The following is a 21,426-nucleotide window of genomic DNA, read 5'->3' on the forward strand; positions in this document are numbered from 1 at the left end:
ATGTGATCCTCCTTGCTTGCTTGTTGTCTGTGTCTGTCTCTTATTTACACTATTGTATCTGAAAGGTAAGGATCAGATTCATGGAGGCTCCCTAAAAAGAGGAGAAGTAAGTGTGTTGTAATAGATGATGGAGAGGAGGATGTAAAAGTGAAATGTAAGCAAATGTTTTTGGCATGTTCGTTGCAAAAGGGACGTGGACTCTTATCTTGACAGTGCATAAGCATGCAAACCCTCTTCGTTGTTCTGAAATGCAATATAAGGATCCACAAGCCTGTACGAGACCCCGCTTCAGGGAGTGCAAACGCCCACAGTCTGACACTTTAGAAGCACCTGCTGTACCAGCATAGACCCAGGTGTTGTTGCTGCAAGGGCTGGGGCTGGCTGTGCAAGTGTGGTTTGCAAATCTGCAGGGAATTCTGGTCCATTGCAAGCTTCAAATCTGCAGTCTTTGCTGTCTCTGTGGTAAACTGGCCTTAAAAGGCACTTTTGAGACTGTCACAAACTGGTTCAGGGGACCTCAAAATGTCACAGCTCATCCCTGATTCCATTAAAAACAACATGTAAATGAATGGAAAGTATTCTTAACCTAGAAACTGATTGCTGAAGTCTCGTTACATTCTAAAAGTGCTAAGTTCTTCAGTTATTCATTACAGTGACTCATAGTTGCTCTTTTGAATATTATAACTCTATATTTCTTTGTTGCCAAAACCGACCTTGTCAGAAATGCTATGTTTGCTCTCAAACTTCAATAGCATTGGCAGACATAAGACTGAAACATCCAGCAGTTTTTACTGAATAATCACCTGGTTATACATAGCTCTTAAAAACTGAAAGCATAAAACAGTACCCCCAACCTAACCAGCTGAATAAATTCTTATCTTATTGCTTTTCATTTGAGAGGTAAATACAGACAATATTTAGTGGAGTATTACGTGATTTTATACATGCCCTTTATGTCCAGGGTTCTGAAAACTATTTCCAAATTGTTAGATTTCAGAAAAGGGTAATGGTACCAGTAGTAAAGTCTGATTAAAAAAAATGAAGTTAATCATACGTACTTTGGCTTATTTGGGAGAACAAGTCCCAGCGTACATGACTTTTAGATAACTGTTTGCCTTTGTGCCTAAACCATTAGGCACAGTGTATCTACTTCAGATTTTCTCTAAAGTTTTCACATTCTTGTACTGGGGAGAAAAAAAAAAAAGATGTCTTAGGCAAACCATAAATGAAAAATCAGACTTTTTCACCTGTGGACATCTAATACTTACTGTATTGCAGGTTTAAAAAGCAAATTGGATTTGGGCAAATTATGCTTGTGTATTGACAACCTTGTCAATCAAGGCCCTTGTAGGGCTGTTGATTTTGGTATATACAAGAGTACCTACTTAATAAACTTCTTACCATATTCTTTTACGGAAGAAAAAGCGGTGGAAGACCCTTGTAGAGTATCGTTCCAAGTGGAAGCTGAGGCATTGGACCACCGTTGCTGATGGACGGTGTATGCAAAGCATACAGCAGCTCAGAGCCATCTGTTCCAGATGTTTCTGAAGCTGTTGTGAACAGGGATGCTGATGAAAGAGAAGGACAGCAGTTACCTTTGGAGCGCTGTCGGCCAGTGTTGTCTGTTGCCTTAAATGAAATCTTGATCCTTCAGACGGATCTAAGGAAAAAGTGGCCTTTGGCTCATTTGAGATCATGCTCTACACATCGCTATGGGGGGTCCTGTGCGTTGCAGCATAACAAGGCGAAGGCAGACAGTTTCGTATTGCTCCTCTGTCCTCCGAGGCCTGAGCCAGGCCTGACCTGTCAGGGATGGTTTATGGCTTCCCATAACTTCCTCCGGCAACTTTATTGAGCAGTACTTTGAAAGGGCAGCTGAGGCCGTAAAATAAGTAGCATGTATAGTGGCTTTAAAATGTTTAAAAAACCAGCTAATTATAGCTACTGGTTTTTAAAATAATAGAGAAACTTGAAGCAGCCCCTGAGCTGTTTAGATTTGCTTCTTAATGTCAGTCTGTTTAGTCTTTTGTGATACCCTCTTTTTCCCTTTGCATAGCAAGGTGTGCTACATGAAAGAGGAAATGCAAGATATTTGCAGCCTGCACAAGTACTATATGGAACAGTTTACTACTTGATATCCAACTTCCTAAAATATCAATAAATACAATTTGACTTTTAAACAGGAGAGTTGCCTACCTCTTACCATCTGTCTTTTCAGTTTACTTAAGAGTATTGACTGTTACAAGTTAAAATAAGCTTAATCTTTCTGGATACCAGCTGTCAAGGGTCTTTATTGTCGTAATCTTCAGTAACAACAAGGCTGTGTTGGTATCAGTCTCGTTCCTGGCCAAGGCAGATGGCCGTGTGTTCCAGCATCATTGTCATGCCAGTATCCTTGGCGTACTGGTGCTATCATTGTAGCTACTGTATGTCAGCATTGGCATAGAGGCTTGTTCTGGGGGAAAGGGGAGGTTGGTTAGGAAAAGAACCAAGCGTGGATGTGTGTGAGATGAAAAGCAGTTAAGAATATTAGGGTAAGCAGCCTCAGTATTTACTCAGGTCTTTTAAAAAAATAGAGCCATTTAGAAGAAAAAGTGCCAAATATCAGGTATTTCAGGATTCAGCAATGTTGCCCAGGGATCAGGTATTTCCATCAAATCTCTTTCTTTGTTTGAAGTGTTGAAGAAGTTTAATAATGCCATTTACAATACTACATCCACTGCATCTAGTACATTAAACTGCTTCTGACTGGTTCTTCTAGCTATAGCTAAAATAAGTAAAGATCCAACATGCTGATTTTCTGTGTGAAGTCCTTGCGGATTTGTGACTTGTATATGATAAGTTATATTTATAACAAGGCTTTGCCCAATCTAACAGCAGCCTGGAGCATATTTGATTAACTGTGCTTGTTTTATGACCTGGAGATGAGTGCTGCCACTGCCCTCTCCTCCCCTGGTACATCAAGAGCTTTACTTAATTTTGCTCTGTGTCAGTAAAAAGCCAACATGTGAAGACAACAGAAGCATCCCAGACATCATCCTTCGCAAGGACAACCCCTTCATGAGACATTATCAAGGGAAGGATTCTGGTTCAGAAGATGAAGCAGCCAGCAGAGTTCCTGATTTAGAAAAGGATGACTTTGCCACCCGGAGAGCCAGAATGAATCAACCCAAACACATAGTTCCGTTTAACTCTTTTTTAATTGGACCTTATACAAGTAAAGAGAAAGGTAAACTGGAAGACATTAAAAAGCCATTGCAGATGGAAAAGCAGGAACATGCAAGGTGTGCATTCATGGTCTTTTTCTTTCTATTATAATGCTTGATTTCACGTGGCTTATTGCTGTGTAGGACTAAAGCTGCCTTGGCTACAAAAAACTTACATGGTAAAATAAAAGCAAATGCTTTATCATAAAGTTAATTAAAAAAAAAAAAAAAAGGAGAGGTGTAGATTACCAGCTCTAATTTTTTGTTAGACTATCAGGACCAGGAGCTTAAATTTGCTGTGAGTGTAAGTACCATAAAGACTAGACACTTTTGTTACCTAAGCTCATGAAGACAGCTCATGAGTGTGAGTAATTGAGAATAAACTTAGAAGATACATTTTGCATCTCAGGTCTTTTGCCAAGCATTTTCAATGCACATTTTTGGATGCATTGGTTTCATCTAATGCCCTTTTAATACCCTACATAAAACATGGACTCAGCTAAGTCTTTAGTTAAGGCAGTGAATACATATGCCAGCTACACTGCACCGAATTGTGTTGCACATAGTCCTAATGTTTCTATACAGCATTGTTTTTGGGAATAGAGCATGGGTTACAAGGTTTCAGCCTAGAAAGTCTCTTCCTTCTTCAGTTCAGTGATACAGACCTGTAAGAAGTTGCTGAACACAAGTATCTGTTAGGCACAGATCTTCAGGAAACAAGTATATATGTTTTATTTGTGGAAAGAGAAGTGACCCTAGATAATACCACTACATACACATCACAGTGGACCTTGACTGTAATATCTGATACATTCAGAAAACATCTCTTAATATCTGGTAGCTCTTTTCAGTAATGCAAAATGTGCCTTTCAGCTGCTGGTAATTTGATTATATTAACATTTTCTAATGACTAGTTTGGCAGGGCATCTGAAGAGCACATAACCAAATTTTAATATTCTAATGCTATTGACATGACTCTTAAGATCAAAGAAATTCTGTAGTATGTTTGCAAGCAAAACTTGAATTCACTTTGCTAATATGAAAATGAGGTATATGTAACTACTTAAGAGAAAGCTTATTGCAGAAATGCTTAATACGGTAATAACTTAAAGATTTTTCTTGCTTGAGCTAGGAATAGAAGTCATGCGATGAAGTGGTCTCAATAGTGCATAAGCAGGGTAGCATAGCTGAGAGGTTTCAACTTCAAATGATTCCTTCCATGTTTACTTCCTAAAATTACTGTAAAACTAATCTTATAAATTCAGTTTTATCTTCTTGTGCTCTGAACCTCTTCTATTGACATTGAATTATCATTACTCCCTCAAAATATCTTTTCTTGCTGAACTGGAATGTGGATAAATTAGAAGACGACGGGTGCACATGGCATCAGCAAAGCAAATAGTGACGAGCAAAGAGAACCCACTTCCGCAAACTGAGAAGACTGAGTCAGAGGAGGAACAGCAGCTGAAAGAGCCTGATACTGAGAGAGATGATTTGGCTAAACGGAAATCTCAAAGTACCCTTCCTCAGCTCCGAGAAGATGTGATTTTTGTGAATGCCTCTATAACAAAAGCAGATCTGGAGACCTGGAAAAGATTGAAACTGTCAGGGGATCCCAGGTACGGTTTCTGCCTGTGGACAGGATTGGCACCCTATGAAGCATGTTTCGTTTGTCACTATCTGCTGTGTGTGCTTGTGCTTTTAAACTTGAAGAATGCCTTGATGACAACCAGTCCTTACCGATTTCAGTTTTCAGGAGGAGTCCAAAATCTGCACAGGGATGCTATCTATCATGAAATGAAAATGTGCCCATCATTTAGAGCACTACAGTATTTTCACAGTCGCTTCCTTGGTGGACACTCTTAATATCATATCAGAAAGGTCCCTCTTGTCTTGTGGCTCAATCTGCTTTGAAGCTGCTCAAAGTTGAACAGCTCAAAGGTCCAAGTGGCACAACTAACTCAGTAGCACTGTGCTGCTGCTAACCAAGCGATCTTCAACATCTCTCTGCGTTAATGTGGCTATACTGCTTTTGAGACCTGAGCTAATAGATCTGCATGGCGTTGTACTCCAGTGCTGAGTGAACACACCAGCACTGTTTGTCACTACAGCAGGGGTTTCAGGAGCCTCGTTTTATGGTGTAGATGTGCTCTTATTGTAAACTAAACCTCTGCAAAGGGAGCCGGTATAAAGGAGTTATTCTAGGCTGTTTCCCTATGGAGATGGGCTATAATGTATGCAGGTGATTTGTGACTCCTGTAGGAAAGGATAACAACCCCTAGCCTTCCTGTTTAGGCACGGGCCATTTTCCAATTAAAGGTCACCATCTATTCAGGCATTTTTCTAACAATGTGGTTACTGTATGTAATTTTAGCTCTAATACAAACTATCAAAACTCAATCATTCTCTCGTCTCCCAGATATTAGTAGTCTCCATTACTTTGGAGGTGACTTATTAAAATCAAGATTCAGTCCCCTTGATTTAGGATAAGTGCATTGCCCTTGCTAGTGCTCTCATGCCACTGGAACTCCCCCATGACAAGGTGGGTGCACGGGTGCCATGTGGTCCCACACAGCATGTGGCCTGGGTCTACATGAGCAGATAAGGGAACTGTGGCTTCGTTAGGGTGAAGACCTGAGTCTGGAATGGGCCGTCTGCTACATTCCTTCCCCTAAGGAAGAGCTTCCATGGATGTGCTCCCAGAGTTTCCCCAACAGGTCTGCAGTATCTTTGGATTTTATCTGTCATTTGGGCCTCGGTATGCCACAGCTGTGTCCTTGGATTTTAAAATAAAAACCCTTCAAAACCTTAGGAGTATTTAATTTCCTTTATTCTGGGGTCTCATGTTGGGGGGATTCTTTTATTCTTCATTCTGACTAGTGAAGAAGATTTCAAATGTCCCAGTGACACAGTGCCACCAGCTGAAATCACGGTGAAAGCAGCAGTCCACGATGATTTTGCTGTCCGCAAAGCCAGAGCAAACAAAAAGGCTGGTAGCCCCAAGCAGAAGTTTGTGCATTTTGGGCCAGTAACTGAGATTGATCAACAGAAATGGGACAGGCTCGTTATTGGCAGAGCTTCATCCAAGGGTGTAACAGAAGAGGAAAGCAAGAAAGATGGTGTGGAGAGTCACTCCGGTGTTGAAAGCTCTCCTTCAACCACTGCTGGCAGTCTCGGGTTTGCTGAACACAGCGATGAAGTATCCAAGCCACAGAATGAGTCCAGGTATTTGGTGTGGCTTAGGAAGTGCCGCTGAGCTGGAAATGAGACCTGTTCTTGCCAGATGCTGATCTGCATGGGGGTGGACTGCAGCATAGGCCTAAGAGCTGTTTACACGCACGGCCTTGCTCAGAAGTCATCTGATGCCTTCACAGTATCTTAACAAGTTTAGGGTTATGCAAAACAATGCTGTGCAAAGGTCTTCTGAGAGCTTGCCTCAGGATTTCTGATGAGCAGTGAAATCGCTGGTATCTCAGAGTCCGAGCTGTTGTTCAAGCTTTTTGTGCTTCTTGAATTCCAGCGGCTTTGCTCTGCCCGCTTTCAGCACTTTAGGAATTTGTCCTTCAGCTTGCTGGCCTTACTGATGTTCAAAAAATGCTTTCTTCAAACTTAATGGATTTACTTTCTTTTTGAAGATGTAATGCTGAAACCAAGGTGTATTGGTGCTCTGTGTTTCTGGCATTTATCTGGAAGAGAATTACAGCTCTGGGAAGTTAACATATTAACAGAGCTTACATTTATTTGGCTTTTCTTTAATCGCTTAGTCTGTGGCTGTACCAAGAATTTTTAATGAATGCTTTTAGCAAGCAAATCATTCAGTTAAGTTTGTGTGTTTATAAATCATTCGCAAACTGAGTTGGAGGACTCTTCTTTTTTACTTGTTTTATCTACCTCACCCCTCCTCTCAATCTCATTGCTAGTGAGGTAGCCAAGTCAGGTACAGATGAATCTTGCAGGAGAATGCTGTCACCTGTCCCGGCTTTTGGCATCGTCTCTGAGAAACAAACCCTGTGCGGTTTGAACAAACGGCAAGAAAGCACCGAGGAAGAATGCGACGGGATTTTACCAGACATTGAGAGAGATGATATGTTGGTCAGAAGGATGGGAACTTTTCAGAGGCGTGCCACTAGCCCCGTTCCCCTACATTATCCTCCCCTGTCAGTAGCTCCTCGTCTGCTGCAGCAGCAGCAAGGGGAGGCAGTAGCTCGTGAGAAGGATTTGAAGACTCCACGGGAAGCAGAAAGGTCAGAGAACAGAAGCAGATCCCTCTGAGCCTCATGCCTGGTTTGTGTGTGGTGTTAGCTTGGATCAGTCAGCTGTGTTGTTCCATTCTTCACACAGCCTTTAAAGATGTGTATTACTCATTCATCATGGCATGTGTTCTGTTTTATGAAATTACTTACAAGAATGTATCACATTAACATAAAACAGTCTGTTTTCTTTCATAATATTTAAGTACTTCAGTTGTTAGTTGCTCTTCAGCATGAAAACAGTCTTTCATCTTTTGGGGGGATTTCTTTTGCAATCCATAGTGCTTTGTCCATACTTTTATGCCAGCTTCCAAGTGAATAACTCCTCGCATACCTTTTTATGCAATCCCCAACTTCTAATGTATCGCCTACACAAGTGTGCTGTTCAACATAGTTTCCTCTTGCTCTCACTCCCTGCTCTGTAGCCAAAGATACCTAGTTGTCCATCACTCCGCAACTGTGTTTTGAGTAACAGTACCCCACGTTGCCTGAGCAGCCGCCTGCCCTGGGCTGTACAAGTGAGCGTTATAATGGAACAGTGTCACTTGTCTCTCTGAGCAGTACTGTCACACGAGAAGAGAGCCAAGAACAGCTTGAAATCCCTCAGCAGCAGAGCGATGGAACAGAAAACAAAGTGAAATTTCCAGACCCGCAAAGAGATGACATGTTGGCCAGAAGAACTGGAGCTTTTCTAAAACAGCCTGGGCCCAGTGTTAAGCAGTTCCTTCCCATGCCATTTTCAAAGCAGCAGAATAAGCAGGGCACAGCTAGAGAACTTGAGAAGAAAGCTACGAGGTAAGAAAGTTGTGCTTCTCTCTTTCCCTTGTAGCTGGCCCTGTGGGCTGCTTGTCAAGGTCTCTTCATCTGGGAGACTTGCTGTTGGCCCAGCAGCAGTTTCTTCCATACTTGTCCTCGATTCTGTGCTGACTCTTTCTGCTCAAAAGAAGGCAATGCAGGGTTTCTGGCCCTTTTGATAAAGCCCCGTAAAGACTTAGAGCAGAGCTCTACCAGATGCAAAATTCTAACAACATGTAGAAATGGATATGCATAGCAAGATTGCGTTACATTTGCAGGTCAAATACAACCTAATCATTCTAAATGTTTCCAGCTAGAAATAGGGGTGCTGGGTACGGTAGATGCTTGTCTATGGCTTAGCTGGTGCCAGTGACTTCCAAACAGCAGATCTAGAGATCCTGAGATCCTTCCTGATAATGCTTGGTGTCTTTCTAAGCACCTTTGTTCAGATGCATGAGGCTGTGTGGAGAAGTTGGCAGTTTAAGCCTTTGAACAGAGTTATCCTTGGCTAGTTGAGCCACACGCAAGTGAGAGTGGAAGGATTCTTACTCATCAACCTCTTAAACAGACATGAGGAGAAGGATATGCATGTCCCAGTGCATACACAGATGAAAAAATAGTGTACAGCTCAGCCAGGAGAAATGAAAATGTCATCTACCGTAGAATTCAACAGTGGTTTGGTGTTGGGAAGACCTTAAGTTGAATAGCTTAGTTAAAATACTTTAATGTTTGGCAGTGTCCAGGACAGTTTGTGTTTCTGACTTAGAGGAATGGAAGTACAAACATTTGATATTAAAGTTCTGTTTTGCACACTTGCCTCACTTAGCTTGTCACCTACCAGCCATTTGGGTTTGTGGGGGCTTTTTTTGTTAACTTACAGTCACGCTTTTCATTATGTATATGTGATTTTTCAAATGTTGCTTAATACATCTCTTTGCACTGCTGCCTTTGGCTCACTCAGGCCTGAAAAATGTCCACAAGTCGGCATTAATAGCTCTGGAAAACCTGTCATACAACCACCGCAAGAACAGCAGCGAGGGCAGGAAAAATGCAATCTCCCTCCTGCAGAACAAGATGAGACTGTTTGTACTGCCCAAGTGGGTGAAGGTGGCCTTAAGGAAGTCCATCTTGGTCAAACGTCTAAGCTTCAGGAGGTTCCTGAGGAAAATGAAACGGAAACATTGTCATCCAAGGATGAGCATCTGCAAACGTGAGCTCTGTATGGTGTGAATCACGCAGCTTGTATGCCCCTGTGTGCACACTTCAGAATTCAGATTGTGCATTGCCTGGTGTGTTTTCAGTCCAGACTAAATACTGTATTTCAGTAACACACTTCTTAGAAACAAATGGAATAGTTGTGTAATGTATTTTCATTTGAAATATTGAAATGAAAGCTAACTGAAAGGAAATATTTGATTACAGTGTATATGTTGAATTGCAAAAAAGGTTTATGAATAGCAGAGGTTCAACTGGACTCTGCTTTTTTAAGGACATGTATCTTGCTGCTCCATTATTAGAAAATGTTGCAGTGTCCACTTTTGTACTTGATGTTCTTTTATGATAAATCCCAGATACAAATATATGGTTTGCATGGCTCTAAACAAGACTGTCACCTTAGTGAATGACACTGACTTGTGTATTATCAGTACCTTTTTTCAGCTATACTCCCCCAAAAAACCCCCAACAACAACAACAACAAAAGGAAATCCTGTGGCTCACTTTCTGCCTCTAATGTTTGTCTCTTCCATGCTTCGGTAATGGTGATTCTGAGCACTGCTGTGGAATGTAACTGTTAAGTTTTGTCTCTATTCATCACGTGTGGCACTTAATGTAAATGTTAGTATATTGTCTATTTTCAATAACCATTTTCTACACCCATTTTAGGTATACTTCAGCAGATTTTTATAATGGGGGCATTAGTTTGGGGTCAAGGAGGGATAGGTGGTATTCTTATGTAGTTTGACCTCCAGGTGATTAGGTAAGTCTTGTTTGCGGACTACATAATCCCTGAACAGTATGATCCTTTTCTGGTCAGCTTTACTAGTACAGGTTGGATGTTCAAGTGACAGTTACCCAAATTTTATGGGTCCATTTGCAATTACTACTTAATGTATTTATCAACGCTCTAATTTTATATTTGGTCTTGTAGATTCGGCCCCAGAACTGCTGTGTCTGATGACGCAGAGTAAGTTGTCTTGTGTTCCCAAGATTCTATTTTAAACAACTTACACTGCATGCTTTCCCATCTTTCTACTAATTTAAAATGCAGTTGATGCCTGATTATTATTTTGCAGTGTTCCAGCAAATAAATTTTTCAGGAAAGCACTGAAAAATGGAATGCAATACGGCTTACATTGCAGCTAAAAAAAATTTTATATAAAAGCCCATAAAAACCGAGCATAACACTAATGTCCAGCTGTTGCTTAAAGTATCGTTTCCTCTTTTTTTTACTTTTCTTTTGTTTTACTTCTGAATTTCCATTGCCTCTAATCAGCTACAGGTAAAGAGAGTTGGGTTGAATCTGGGCTGGGTGTTGAGGAAAAAAATGAAGTATGACCTGTACAGGAAGAAAAAAGAAATCCCAAAGTAAAATAAAATCCATTGTGATCTTCAGAATAATTACCAAGAAAATACATTTTCAGCTGTTCCTTTATTGTCTTTTAAAAACTTTCTCTTGGATCCATTCCAGGTTGCCTTTAATTTAATAATGTGCTAAACTTCTTTTTTTTCTTTTTTTTTAAGCTCTTCACCTCAATGCTTTGCATTTGACAGAAGGAGTAGGACTGTGACATTTATTGCACTCAAACATATTTTAATTGTGTGTGTACGTACGTAAACCATAGTTCAGAATAGTACGCAACGTCATTTAGAAAGCTCTGTGAAAGTATTAGCTATTTTTACAAAGTGCAGGCATTTAGAAGCAAAGAAATATTTGGGAGCTACCCACATAATAATGTCCTTAATATCATTCTTCAGTTCAAAGAAATGCACATGACCTTCTGTCTCCCAGATTAAATCACAGAATAGAAACATCATGGAGGGGTTTTTATAACAAATATGTACAGAGACTCATGTATAATTTTTCACCCTTTCCTCTAATGATAAAGGCTAGAATCATGGACTGAATATTCATTACAAGATCTGTAATACTTTTATGCTGAGCAAAGCCTATGTCCTCTGACCACAGAGTAAATGTGATCATTTTCAAGCAGTAGAAATCTGCTCAATCCAATGAAAAGATGAGATAAAAAGAGCTTAACACCACAGAAGTGTTATATTTAACAAGGGAGACTTTCCTGCCATTTCAGAAAGCCTACCTATCTGATTGATTTTTTCATTTGTTCTCCCACATTTTTGCATGTCTGTATTAAGTGCAAACATGAGAGAAGGTACATGGAGATGCCTTCAAAGAGGCATTGCAATGCGTTTGGTTGTATAATGTGAGAGTAGCAAAGATGAATAAATCATATTGTTTATTCCACATTGATTCTTATTTTGTTTTAAAGGGCAAAACAATAAATGTTCAAGCCTCATTGTCATCCTTTCCAGATGTGCCAAAGTTTATAGAGCAACTATTTTCCTAAGCTGTCTTTTAAGCTCTTATAAATGTAAGATGGTGTTTTTCCTTCAGAAGATGAAGTACCTACGAAGAATCTAATAAAATTTGGCTCTCAACTAGGAAAAATAAATTGAACTGACATTTAAAATGCTTCCAAAACGTTTGTCAAGTCTCCTTTGAAAATTCTGTAACTTGAATTCAGTCTTAGACTAGGTACTGCTTATTCTAGCAGCAAAGCTATAAACTCCTTTATTAGACTGAGAAAGTTCCCTTCGCTGGTTAGTGAATGCTAGATATTGTCACCAGCCCTGGTCTGTCAAGGGCCAGAAAAGGCAATACTTAGTGTGTTGCTGCTGATCAGCCCTATTCCCATCTCCCAAAGAGATGGGGCTGAATTCTGGTGGTAGTGTGACAGTCCAGTCTGAGTTTAGGCTTATGCCTTACACTTTAAGCCTGACAAGCAAATAATAGTGAGCTGAGATTTTTGAGTATTTGTTTGCTAGAGTCTGATTCTTTAGCCAGCCTGTCACTTTTTATGTTTTGTTGGGATTTCTGAAGTCTTAGTATGCCTGTAAAATGGTAATGCAGATACCTAATAAATGCCTTGCATAAGGATTTTTAACATATTCTCATAAAAAGTTTTTTTTACCTTATTTCTTACTTTTAAATTAAATAGTCTGAACACTCAAGTCCTTGAGGACTTTTTTTATCCAATACCTGTTCAGACTTGTTTAAAAGAAAAGAATTGCTGCATGATATCACTGACAAGAACAACTTTAATTTGCAAGAATAAAGTAGTATAACTTAAAAATCACATCATCCCAAAGACCTAGCCCTCCAAAATACACTGTGTTTTTTTCCCAGATGTTTGTTAGAACAGCAGATCTGGTCAGCAGAAGGGCCTCTTGCTTCCAGACAGCTTTGCTAATGGCAGAAAATTCATAAACATGATTTTGGTACTGTTACATCTCCCTCACCTGCTTGGATGCTGTGTGCCTGCTGGCCCAGCTCATGGTTGAAGGACGGAGTAAATCCAGCTCTGCTCACGCAGGTGTTAATGATGGACTGGAGTCATTTGTAGTTTACCTAAGAAAGAAATAGGAAGAAATGATGTGGGACTCATTGAAAGTGTCTTTTGGCAAAAGATCGGAGGTTTGGCCTCTGACTCTTTTCTGAGGATGAACTTGTCAGGCAGAGAAGTCAGTGTAGACCTTTCAGTTGGCCTTTTTCATGTATTCAGGAAAGTAGGCAGCTCTCGTTAATGGCTATTACATGCTGGTCAGAGCAAAACACAGTGCTTTGAGATGTGACTCCTCCTGATTGAGCAAATGTATCTTCCCAGGAGAGCAATAACACGTTGCTGCAGAGTTAATGTTTATTTGAACCAATCTGGTTGCTCATCCACAGCAATGAAGGCCCAGCAGCTGGAGGTGACAACTAGAGCAGAAGGTGCACGTGGGTTGTAGGGTATAGTTTGATTGCTGGCCTGGGCTGAAGCCTTTTCCAGTGTGCCTTTTTTATTGCACTGTTAATAATCATAAAACCTTTGGGTTTGCTGTCTCTGTGCACCCTGAGAGACCCCGAGTGAACGCAGGGAATAAACACTAGCCTTTTATTGGGACATCAGAGGACTCTTGGTAGAAAGTGTTTTTATTTTCCCAACCCAAATGGCAGAGGGCAAGTACTTGTGCACTCTGCTAGAACCAGTTACCAGCATTTCAGGCGTTCTGTTTTCTTCTACTGTATGTGAATTATAAATTCTCTGACATGAGAAGAAGGGAGCTACACAACCAGTTTCACCCAGTAAGCATATATAGTGGCAAATACTTAACACTAAAGTCTTTTCTTAGGGCGAGTTTCAAAAGCTCTTAAACTGCAATAAGCCCTTTGAGGGTGATTTTATTGTAAGTTATGCATCTCCCAGCTAATCTCACCAGTCTGCAAAACATGGCTGATATTTTAATGTTCCTTAGCAGGGGATACGCTTTTAGTTTTAAATACAACAAAACTTGCCATCTCTTTAAGTTCTGTTATTTAGAGTGCTCCAATCCAACCCTGAGCAATGCAACCCTTAAACTACCCACAGATAAACCCAAACTAGTGTAGCCCTCCTCAGCACTCTGTTTATAGGATGAAGCACGGTAATATGCTAACCTTTCTGTTCGTGCTTAAAGGCAATAGGATGTGTATTCTGTCCTTCATTACTGAATAAACACCTACTAACGGGATGGGATCTGTGCATGTCCTTTCCCATCCGCTGTCCAGACCTTCCAATTTTCCCCTGAGAGTGGTTCACTCCCATCTTTGCTTGCCTGAATACAAATATCGGCTAAATATATATACACGCATAGCCTTCCCTGTCTATTCACTTTGATTACTGTGTACACAGTCGCCTACAATTTTATCTTCCTTTGGTGCTTCTCCTGCTAGTTGGCTCAGCTAAAGCTACAGATGATCATTTGAAGACTGCTGTGAAATCACTTCATGTGGAACTGCATGGCTTTTTTTTTTCTTTTTGCTTTTTGCTTTTAATGGCACAACTGAGGTCATGTTTTACTAATAATAGGTAGTTGGGGGGGGAGTAGTAAGTATGTTATCTTTGTGTGAAGATCTTTATATAATTTGAATGGATGTATAATATCAAACCACGACCTTTTTTCCTTTAACTCTCCAAAGGTCAGGGACAGAAATAGAATGTGTAGAAAGAAACTGTTTTGTCCTGAACGTCAGCTTTTCCTTGTTAGGTTAGCTGTATTAATAAGTTGGTGCTGATAGCATTGAGTTACTTCAAGGCAGGGAGGGGAGAGGAGGAAGTACCATGCTGTTTGCGCTGCGTGTACTTCTCTGGGCAGGCTCTCCCCGGTTTTGTAGCAATAGCATTTAGCCAGCCATGCTGCCCCTAATATACTTCTCAAGCCTCTCTTGTTTTACATTGAAATGGAAACTTCTGTCTGCGGTGTTAATTGGAGGGGTCTTGAAAACTCACTGGGAAACAAATCATCAGAAAGGAAAAAGTTCTGAACTCAGCTCTGAATAGCATGATTTTAGTAAGAGCTATTGATAGAGGTATAATGTTAGTAGCGCTTCTTAGCGTGAGAAAAACTTGCTGTCAACTAACAAAAACAAGAGAAAGTTGAGGAGTATAATGCCTGAAGGTACTGTATGGGAGGCATAGGGATGCTGACCGGTCCTTCTAAAGGACTGCTGCTTTTGGGAGCTTCATAACGGTGCAGGTGTCTGATTCTGCTGTAGCACCCTCATGCGGCTTTAGCTCTAACAAGCTGAAGGAATATAAGCTTCTAAATAACGCTGCACTTCTTATTCCCCCCTTGTTTAGGAGTATGAGCATGTTTGACATGAGATGTGAAGAAGAAGCCGTGACTCAGCCTCATAGCAAAGCTCGCCATGAGAAACTGCAGAACGTACACAACCAGCTGAAAGAGGACGAGACCAGATGGCAAGATGTGAGTATGTAACATCGTCTGCAATGCTGGCATTGAGGCCAACTAGCTAGGCAAAACAGTGCAACATGCTAAATCTACAGTTGTTCTCTAGCACTAAAATAATCAGGAGCTTTTTTCTCCCCCCCCCCCCCCAATGGGTTGTTGCTAAAAGCATGGAAGTTCATAATTTGGTGTAAATTACAGAATACAAGACCTTCTGGTGCCTCTGCATGGGCACCAGGTATTTTGCTTTTTTAAAGAATGTAATTAAACTATGATTAGGTAAAAATGGAAGCAGAAGAGCTTTTAACTTCTGATTTTTCTAACTTTTATAATTAATAAATGCCCAAAGTGACAAAACACAAGACTAAGCAAAACAGTGAATAAATAGGTTGGACTAGGCTTTAATAAATTTGCATAGATACAGGAAATGCTAACATTTTCCCTCTTGTCTGAGCAAACAAATTACCCTCCAAGTTAGCTACACCCTGCTTGGGTTACAAGGCCTTTCCAAACCCTCTTTCCTCAATGTTTTTTTTTAAGCTGTCCTGGCATTTGGCATTATCTTCAGCAAATTAGTAAGGATGGAGAAGCATGATTTGCAGGTAAGTTAGTATCAGGAGTTTTAGTATCAATCCTATTCATTCCTAAAGACTTATTTTAAATGAGGAATTTGGGGCATATTTTTTAATTAAAAAAACCCAAACCACCAAACAAAACAACAAACCAAAACCAGATCTCTTCAAGCAGCTAGTACAGTAATTTCCTATTATAAGGACAGCTACTGTGAAATATCTGATAGAGGTTTTTGGTAAAAAATTCAAGAAAAAGTCCAAAAAAGAACACTATGTACAACTAAGAAATAACTTTTCATAGTAGAACAATGAAGGATTTCAGCTGAGAGGTCTGTATGTGTGGGAAGCCATAATTTCCCAGCAGAGATAAGAATGAGTCCAAAGGCATTCAAGAGGTTTAAGAACTCTTTGCTGTTGAATGGAAAATCCTCTGAGCTAAAGTGCGTAAGTTTTCCAGGCCCTCAGCACCTTCTACACTGAACTAAAAGTTCTGGAGAGGTACTAAAAATGCCCTTACTGGAATGTCCTTGGCATTCAAAGGGCTCTATGGAGATGACACCACATTCATGGTCAGCTATTTTTTATATGCCCATGCTGTAAATTTGCCAACGATTAACAGTTTCATGGCTTTTTTTTACTATTGTTATTCTAAAGCATCAGAGCTGGAAAAGATAAACATGTCTGGTTTTTAATTACAAAAAGAGGATGAGGGCTTATGTTATGAAATTTGCTAATGAAAAACTAATTTCCAAACAATAGGCAATAGTGGGAGTAGCTGAATAAAGAAATGCTTTGGTACTTCAATGAGAATAATTAGTAACTGAGGAAAATGAAAGCCCTATGTTTCAAGAAGGGGATTATAGACTGATATATGTAGGTCATGTGAAGAAATACTTTAATGAGCATTCCCTTGAGGGTAACGTCAATAATTTGCGGTTTAAGCTAAATTAAAAGTGACAAGGTTTGTTCCTGGTTTTAATAAAATAAGTTATGCTTGCAGTACCTTCTGCTGTTTACCAATAAAAATGCAATTAAAATATTTGGAAAACCATGTAATTAATGAAATTGCCTTTGAATTGAGTATGTGTACAGAATCTCTGGTTTTTATTAAAACCAGAAATTGTTAGAGTGCATGAAGTATAATCTGTATACTAATCTCTTGATGTTGTAAAGTTAATGACAAATGTGCCCCTACAGTTTCCTAGGAGGTTATCTGTCTTTGCAGAAGTTCTGCAAAGATTATTTTTACATGTAAAATTTTGTTCCTTTGCTAGTTGGCTGCAAGGAAAATTTATAGCTTAGGAAACTTCTTTACTGTAATACTTTAACTGTGAAAAAGATCTTGTCTCTGTAGCCTCCAGGACTTGTGAATTCATAACCCAAGCAGGATGCAAGACATAGGTACCCATAACAGGTATCTCCTGTGACTCTCTGGTTTAGTGTCAGGCAGGCTTTGCAGGAAAGGTAAAGAACCATAGTCAGTGGTTCTGGACAATTTTGGACAGGTAGCTTCCAAAAAGAATAAGATCATTGCTTCAAGAAGGGCATATCTACATAACTGGATACAAACCGTAGGTTTTTTGCTCTGTCATGTCTCACTCCAACAAGGTGTGAGACACTTTAGTCCCTAACCCGTGTTGCTAAGATCTGGGCCCAAAATATTGCAGGGTGCCCATGAGGAAGAGTTTAAGTTTGGATGCTGCACTGTTTTTTTCTGTCAAAAGAAAAAAAAAAAAAGCATGAGTCAACGATGCTTGCATGTAGTTGGCTGATAGCATGGGCAAAGTGTGGGACTATCAGCTCTCCAAGGCAGACTATCAGTGCAGCTGTAGTTCATGGTGAAACGATGTCCCTTCCTCCAAGGAACTCCTGCCTCCCATACATCTCATGATTAAAATTCTTCACCAAACATAATTTTTCTACTTCGTCTTCTTGGGGAACCAGGCTTTGTCCCTAGAGTTGGCCCAAGTGAAAACGAGTGCCCTGGCTGGTCCCTTTAGGCCAAATTTCCTGGTGTTATTGCCTAGTGAGCTTCTGCAACACTGCAAAGCCAAAAAGAAAATACACCAGTGGAGCTATGAAATCCTTACTGGATCCTGCTGTTAGGAGAAAAATCAGTCAAGCAACATCTTCATTTTATGGTATAATCTCCTTTTCTCTTTAAAATAAACATCGCTGCCTGCAGATGATGGGAGCCTGGTCCACAGGCCAGGAGCAAGTGTTGCAAACCTTGGTTTCTGTGGCTGGTTTTTAGCCATTTGCAACTCTGCATTCAAGTGCCTTCCTTCTCTTGCAGGACCTGGCTCGATGGAAGAGTCGCCGAAGGAGCGCTTCACAAGATTTAATAAAAAAAGAAGCTGAGAGAAAGAAAATGGAAAGGTTATTGTCTGGAGATGGAGCAAATGAGCGCAGAAAAAGCATCAAAACCTACCGAGAAATTGTGGAAGAGAAGTATGTTGTTTTACTGAAGTGCAGTGGCATGTCTGAAAATGCTGTGTGCTCCATAGGTGATCATAGAATCATGGAATAGTTTGGATTGGAAGGGACCTTTAAAGGTCATCTAGTCCAACCCGCCCTGCAATGAGCAGGAACATCTTCAACTCGATCAGGTTGCTCAGAGCCCCGTCCAACCTGACCTTGAATGCTTCCAGGGATGGGGTATCTACCGCCTCTTTGGGTGACCTGTTCCATAGATGGGTAACTGTGGGCAGCTGTCCCTGTAGACCTGGGGTGAGGGAGAAGGAAGGATGTTGATGGAGCAGAGGAAATAGGAGTGATTTCCAACGTTAATTTTAATATGATGACCTCTCTTGTGTTGTCTCCCATGCAGAGAGAGACGAGAGCGGGAACTTCATGAGGCGTACAAGAATGCAAAGTCACAGGAGGAGGCTGAGAGCATCCTCCAGCAGTACATCGAAAGATTCACTATCAGTGAAGCTGTCCTTGAGCGTTTGCAGATGCCAAAAATTCTGGAAAGAAGCCATTCAGTGGAGCCAAATTCCCCACTGAAAGACCCAAATCCTCTGAGATACTTAAGGCAGCAGTCGCTGCCTGCTCCAAAATTCACTGCCACCATTGAAGCAACCATTGTTCCCACTGCTGAACTAGAGCCCAGTGGTTCGACGGGCCGTACATCTCCCAGCAAAAGTGTTGTCTCCAAGGCTGTGCCTATGCTGACACCCAAGCCTTACTCCCAGCCCAAAAATACACAGGAAGTTTTAAAGAACTTTAAGGTAGGATACGTTGCACTCCGCCAAAGTCAATCAGGAGGCAAAGAGATCCTGACTAAATCATCTGAACATACAAATGTTTAATGCAATTAAATAGAAAATGGTTGCAGCATTCTGATGTTATAAAGCTCAGCTTCATGCTCTGTGCTGCCCAGTCTAGTGATCTCTTCTTGGTTACCAACCTTTTTAGAAACTTGACCTGTTCATCTTGAAGTATTTGTGCTGGTCGTTTTCCCTCAGGCTAAGTTTGTTTGGGGAAAGACAGGGAAAGGGGAGCCTCTGAGAAAAAAGCAAGGCATTTTGTGAGAAAGAGGTTAGGAAAGACTATGTTGTTGCGGTTTTTGTTTTTAAATAAAAGAGAAGGAGCAGGGAGCGTAGAGGCCCTGACATTTGGAGCAAGACCTGAACTGGCTTTTGTGTCAGGGGCCTGATTCTTGCCATACTCAAACAAGTCTGTCCCATTCAGCCAAGTCATAAGCCCTTGAAGCATTGCAGTGTGCATGTATTTGATGGAGAGTCCCTACTCCTTCAGAGTCAAGAGCCAGCTTGCCCGAAGATACTTTCTGTCCTAAAAATGGTTCTCACCAGGGATGAATGGGAGAGCTGCTTCACTGGCGTAAAGAGGGGATATAGGCTGTCCATGCATGTTTAAGGAAAACAGGTTGATATTGTGGCAGCAGTGCAACTGGGGATTGCTGGTGAGAGAGGGGGAGTGGCTGCTTTAGGTTGCAAGAACTGAGCAAAGATTATGGGAATAAAAGTAGTAAGTGAGCTTGGATGAAAGCAGAGCTGCCTGGAATAAGGAGCCAGCTGTGAGATTTCAGGAGGAGGGGGATAGGAGAAGAGACTGAAACTGGGTTATGAAACCTGAGGAATATATCTTTGGACCGAGTGGATGTGGAGAATTGGGGTAAGATACTGAACCTGTGATGGAGAAAGCAAAGAACTGAGATGTGTTAGAGAGAATAGGCCAGAATACATCAAGTTCGAAGAAATCTGCTTTTCACAGTGCCTGTATTAAAACTGGAGCTTCCCCAAGTCTCATTATTACCTTGTAGGCAGCATGAAGCCTTATGGCATGGGTGCCCCAGCCTGTAGAGTTCGGGTCCCCTTGTGTCTGCCATTGCTATCTGATTCTCTGCTAGAGGCGTTCAAGGGCCTCTGCAGCCCTGCTGATGTCCCAGTAGCATTGCTACCGTGTATATTCAGGTTGTTTACTTTTTAAAAAATAAGTCAGTTTTGTATAGATAGTGAAAAAGCGTGTTGTGATGTCTGTAGTTTCTTGAAGTCTGTCCCAGCCCTTGTGGAAATCCCCCCCGCCATGTTTCCTAGTTGAAATGTGAAACTGGTAATTCCTATTTCTCCTATACTTCAGTTGGTATTCCCCTGGAGTTTACATTTTAGACATCAGTGAATCATGGATCTTTGGTTGGTTTGGGTTTTTTTTGATCCATGCCACTTTTTTTCCTCAGAGGACCAAGATATATATGTATCACCTTCACATTCATGCATATGTAGTTCACTTGTGTGGGGAGAAACTAACCCATGGTTGCTTCTCCCCCGACCAGCTACCAATAAAAGTCTGTCTAGATCTTGTTCACTTGATGTGAAAGGCTGCGATTTGTCTCAGTAGAAATCATTCCCTAACACATGTAGCTGTAGCATTATTTTCCCCTGAAACACCAGTCTGTCAATGATTCTTGGCTCTGGTGACAATGTGTTGACTTGCTCCAGATCAGAAGGAAAGGAGTATGTTTGTTTAACTCTGCAGCCAGGGCATCTGTCCTGATCATTCCAACATTTGGTTTTTCTCCCTAATATAAATAGAGAAATGTCTTAGTCTAAACAGAGACACTAAAATGGATGGTGCGGCCTGCCAGTGTTTTCCTGGATTTTTTATTTCTGAGATCTTTCATGACCTGCTTCTTTAGTCGATAATCCAGCACACAGTCCCAGAAGACTTGGGGCTCAGTGTCTGCCCACACTTGCATTTGGAAATAAACCCTAAGAGCACTACTGTGTTGAGTGGATGATGGCAATGAGGAAAAGGAAGGAACCTTTTCATCTCAAAAGCAGTCAGAAGGGGTGAAACCACTTTCAGAGCTGGGCTGTTTCTCCTCTGCCTGGGAGCTGGTCGCATGAGGTGCTAGCTGCCTTCACCCCCCCGCACTCCTGTCAGAGCTGAGGAAGCCCAGCGCCTCAGACATGGCCCCTTAGTTAATCACCCTCAGACAGAGAACAGACCTCTGGATGCACGTATACAAGAAGTCAACAGGAGGAGTATGTCCTCAGCTTAGCGCTGATGGCACATAAGTTGGAGTGCTGCTCTTGAGGTATCCAAGCTGTACAAGAAGTACTGAAGATAAGT

General features: G+C 41.0%; 1 protein-coding gene across 8 annotated transcripts in view; it reads left to right on the plus strand.

The window, feature by feature from the left end:
- Positions 1 to 21,426, plus strand: part of LIMCH1 (LIM and calponin homology domains 1) — a 179,512-nt gene that overhangs the window by 124,798 nt on the left and 33,288 nt on the right. For 4 of the 8 annotated variants that reach the window (XM_054825049.1, XM_054825050.1, XM_054825051.1 and 1 more), the window contains exons 10-19: positions 2,994 to 3,284; positions 4,571 to 4,825; positions 6,087 to 6,431; positions 7,127 to 7,450; positions 8,018 to 8,251; positions 9,213 to 9,461; positions 10,401 to 10,436; positions 15,148 to 15,274; positions 18,125 to 18,279; positions 18,659 to 19,061. In XM_054825049.1, coding sequence (XP_054681024.1) covers positions 2,994 to 3,284; positions 4,571 to 4,825; positions 6,087 to 6,431; positions 7,127 to 7,450; positions 8,018 to 8,251; positions 9,213 to 9,461; positions 10,401 to 10,436; positions 15,148 to 15,274; positions 18,125 to 18,279; positions 18,659 to 19,061 — 2,419 coding nt within the window. The remainder of the gene's footprint in view (positions 1 to 2,993; positions 3,285 to 4,570; positions 4,826 to 6,086; positions 6,432 to 7,126; positions 7,451 to 8,017; positions 8,252 to 9,212; positions 9,462 to 10,400; positions 10,437 to 15,147; positions 15,275 to 18,124; positions 18,280 to 18,658; positions 19,062 to 21,426) is intronic. The other 4 variants (XM_054825053.1, XM_054825054.1, XM_054825055.1 and 1 more) reach the window with 2 other exon arrangements.

The sequence above is a fragment of the Grus americana genome, chromosome 4 (genome assembly GCF_028858705.1).
Source record: "Grus americana isolate bGruAme1 chromosome 4, bGruAme1.mat, whole genome shotgun sequence".
NCBI classification, from domain to species: Eukaryota; Metazoa; Chordata; class Aves; order Gruiformes; family Gruidae; genus Grus; species Grus americana.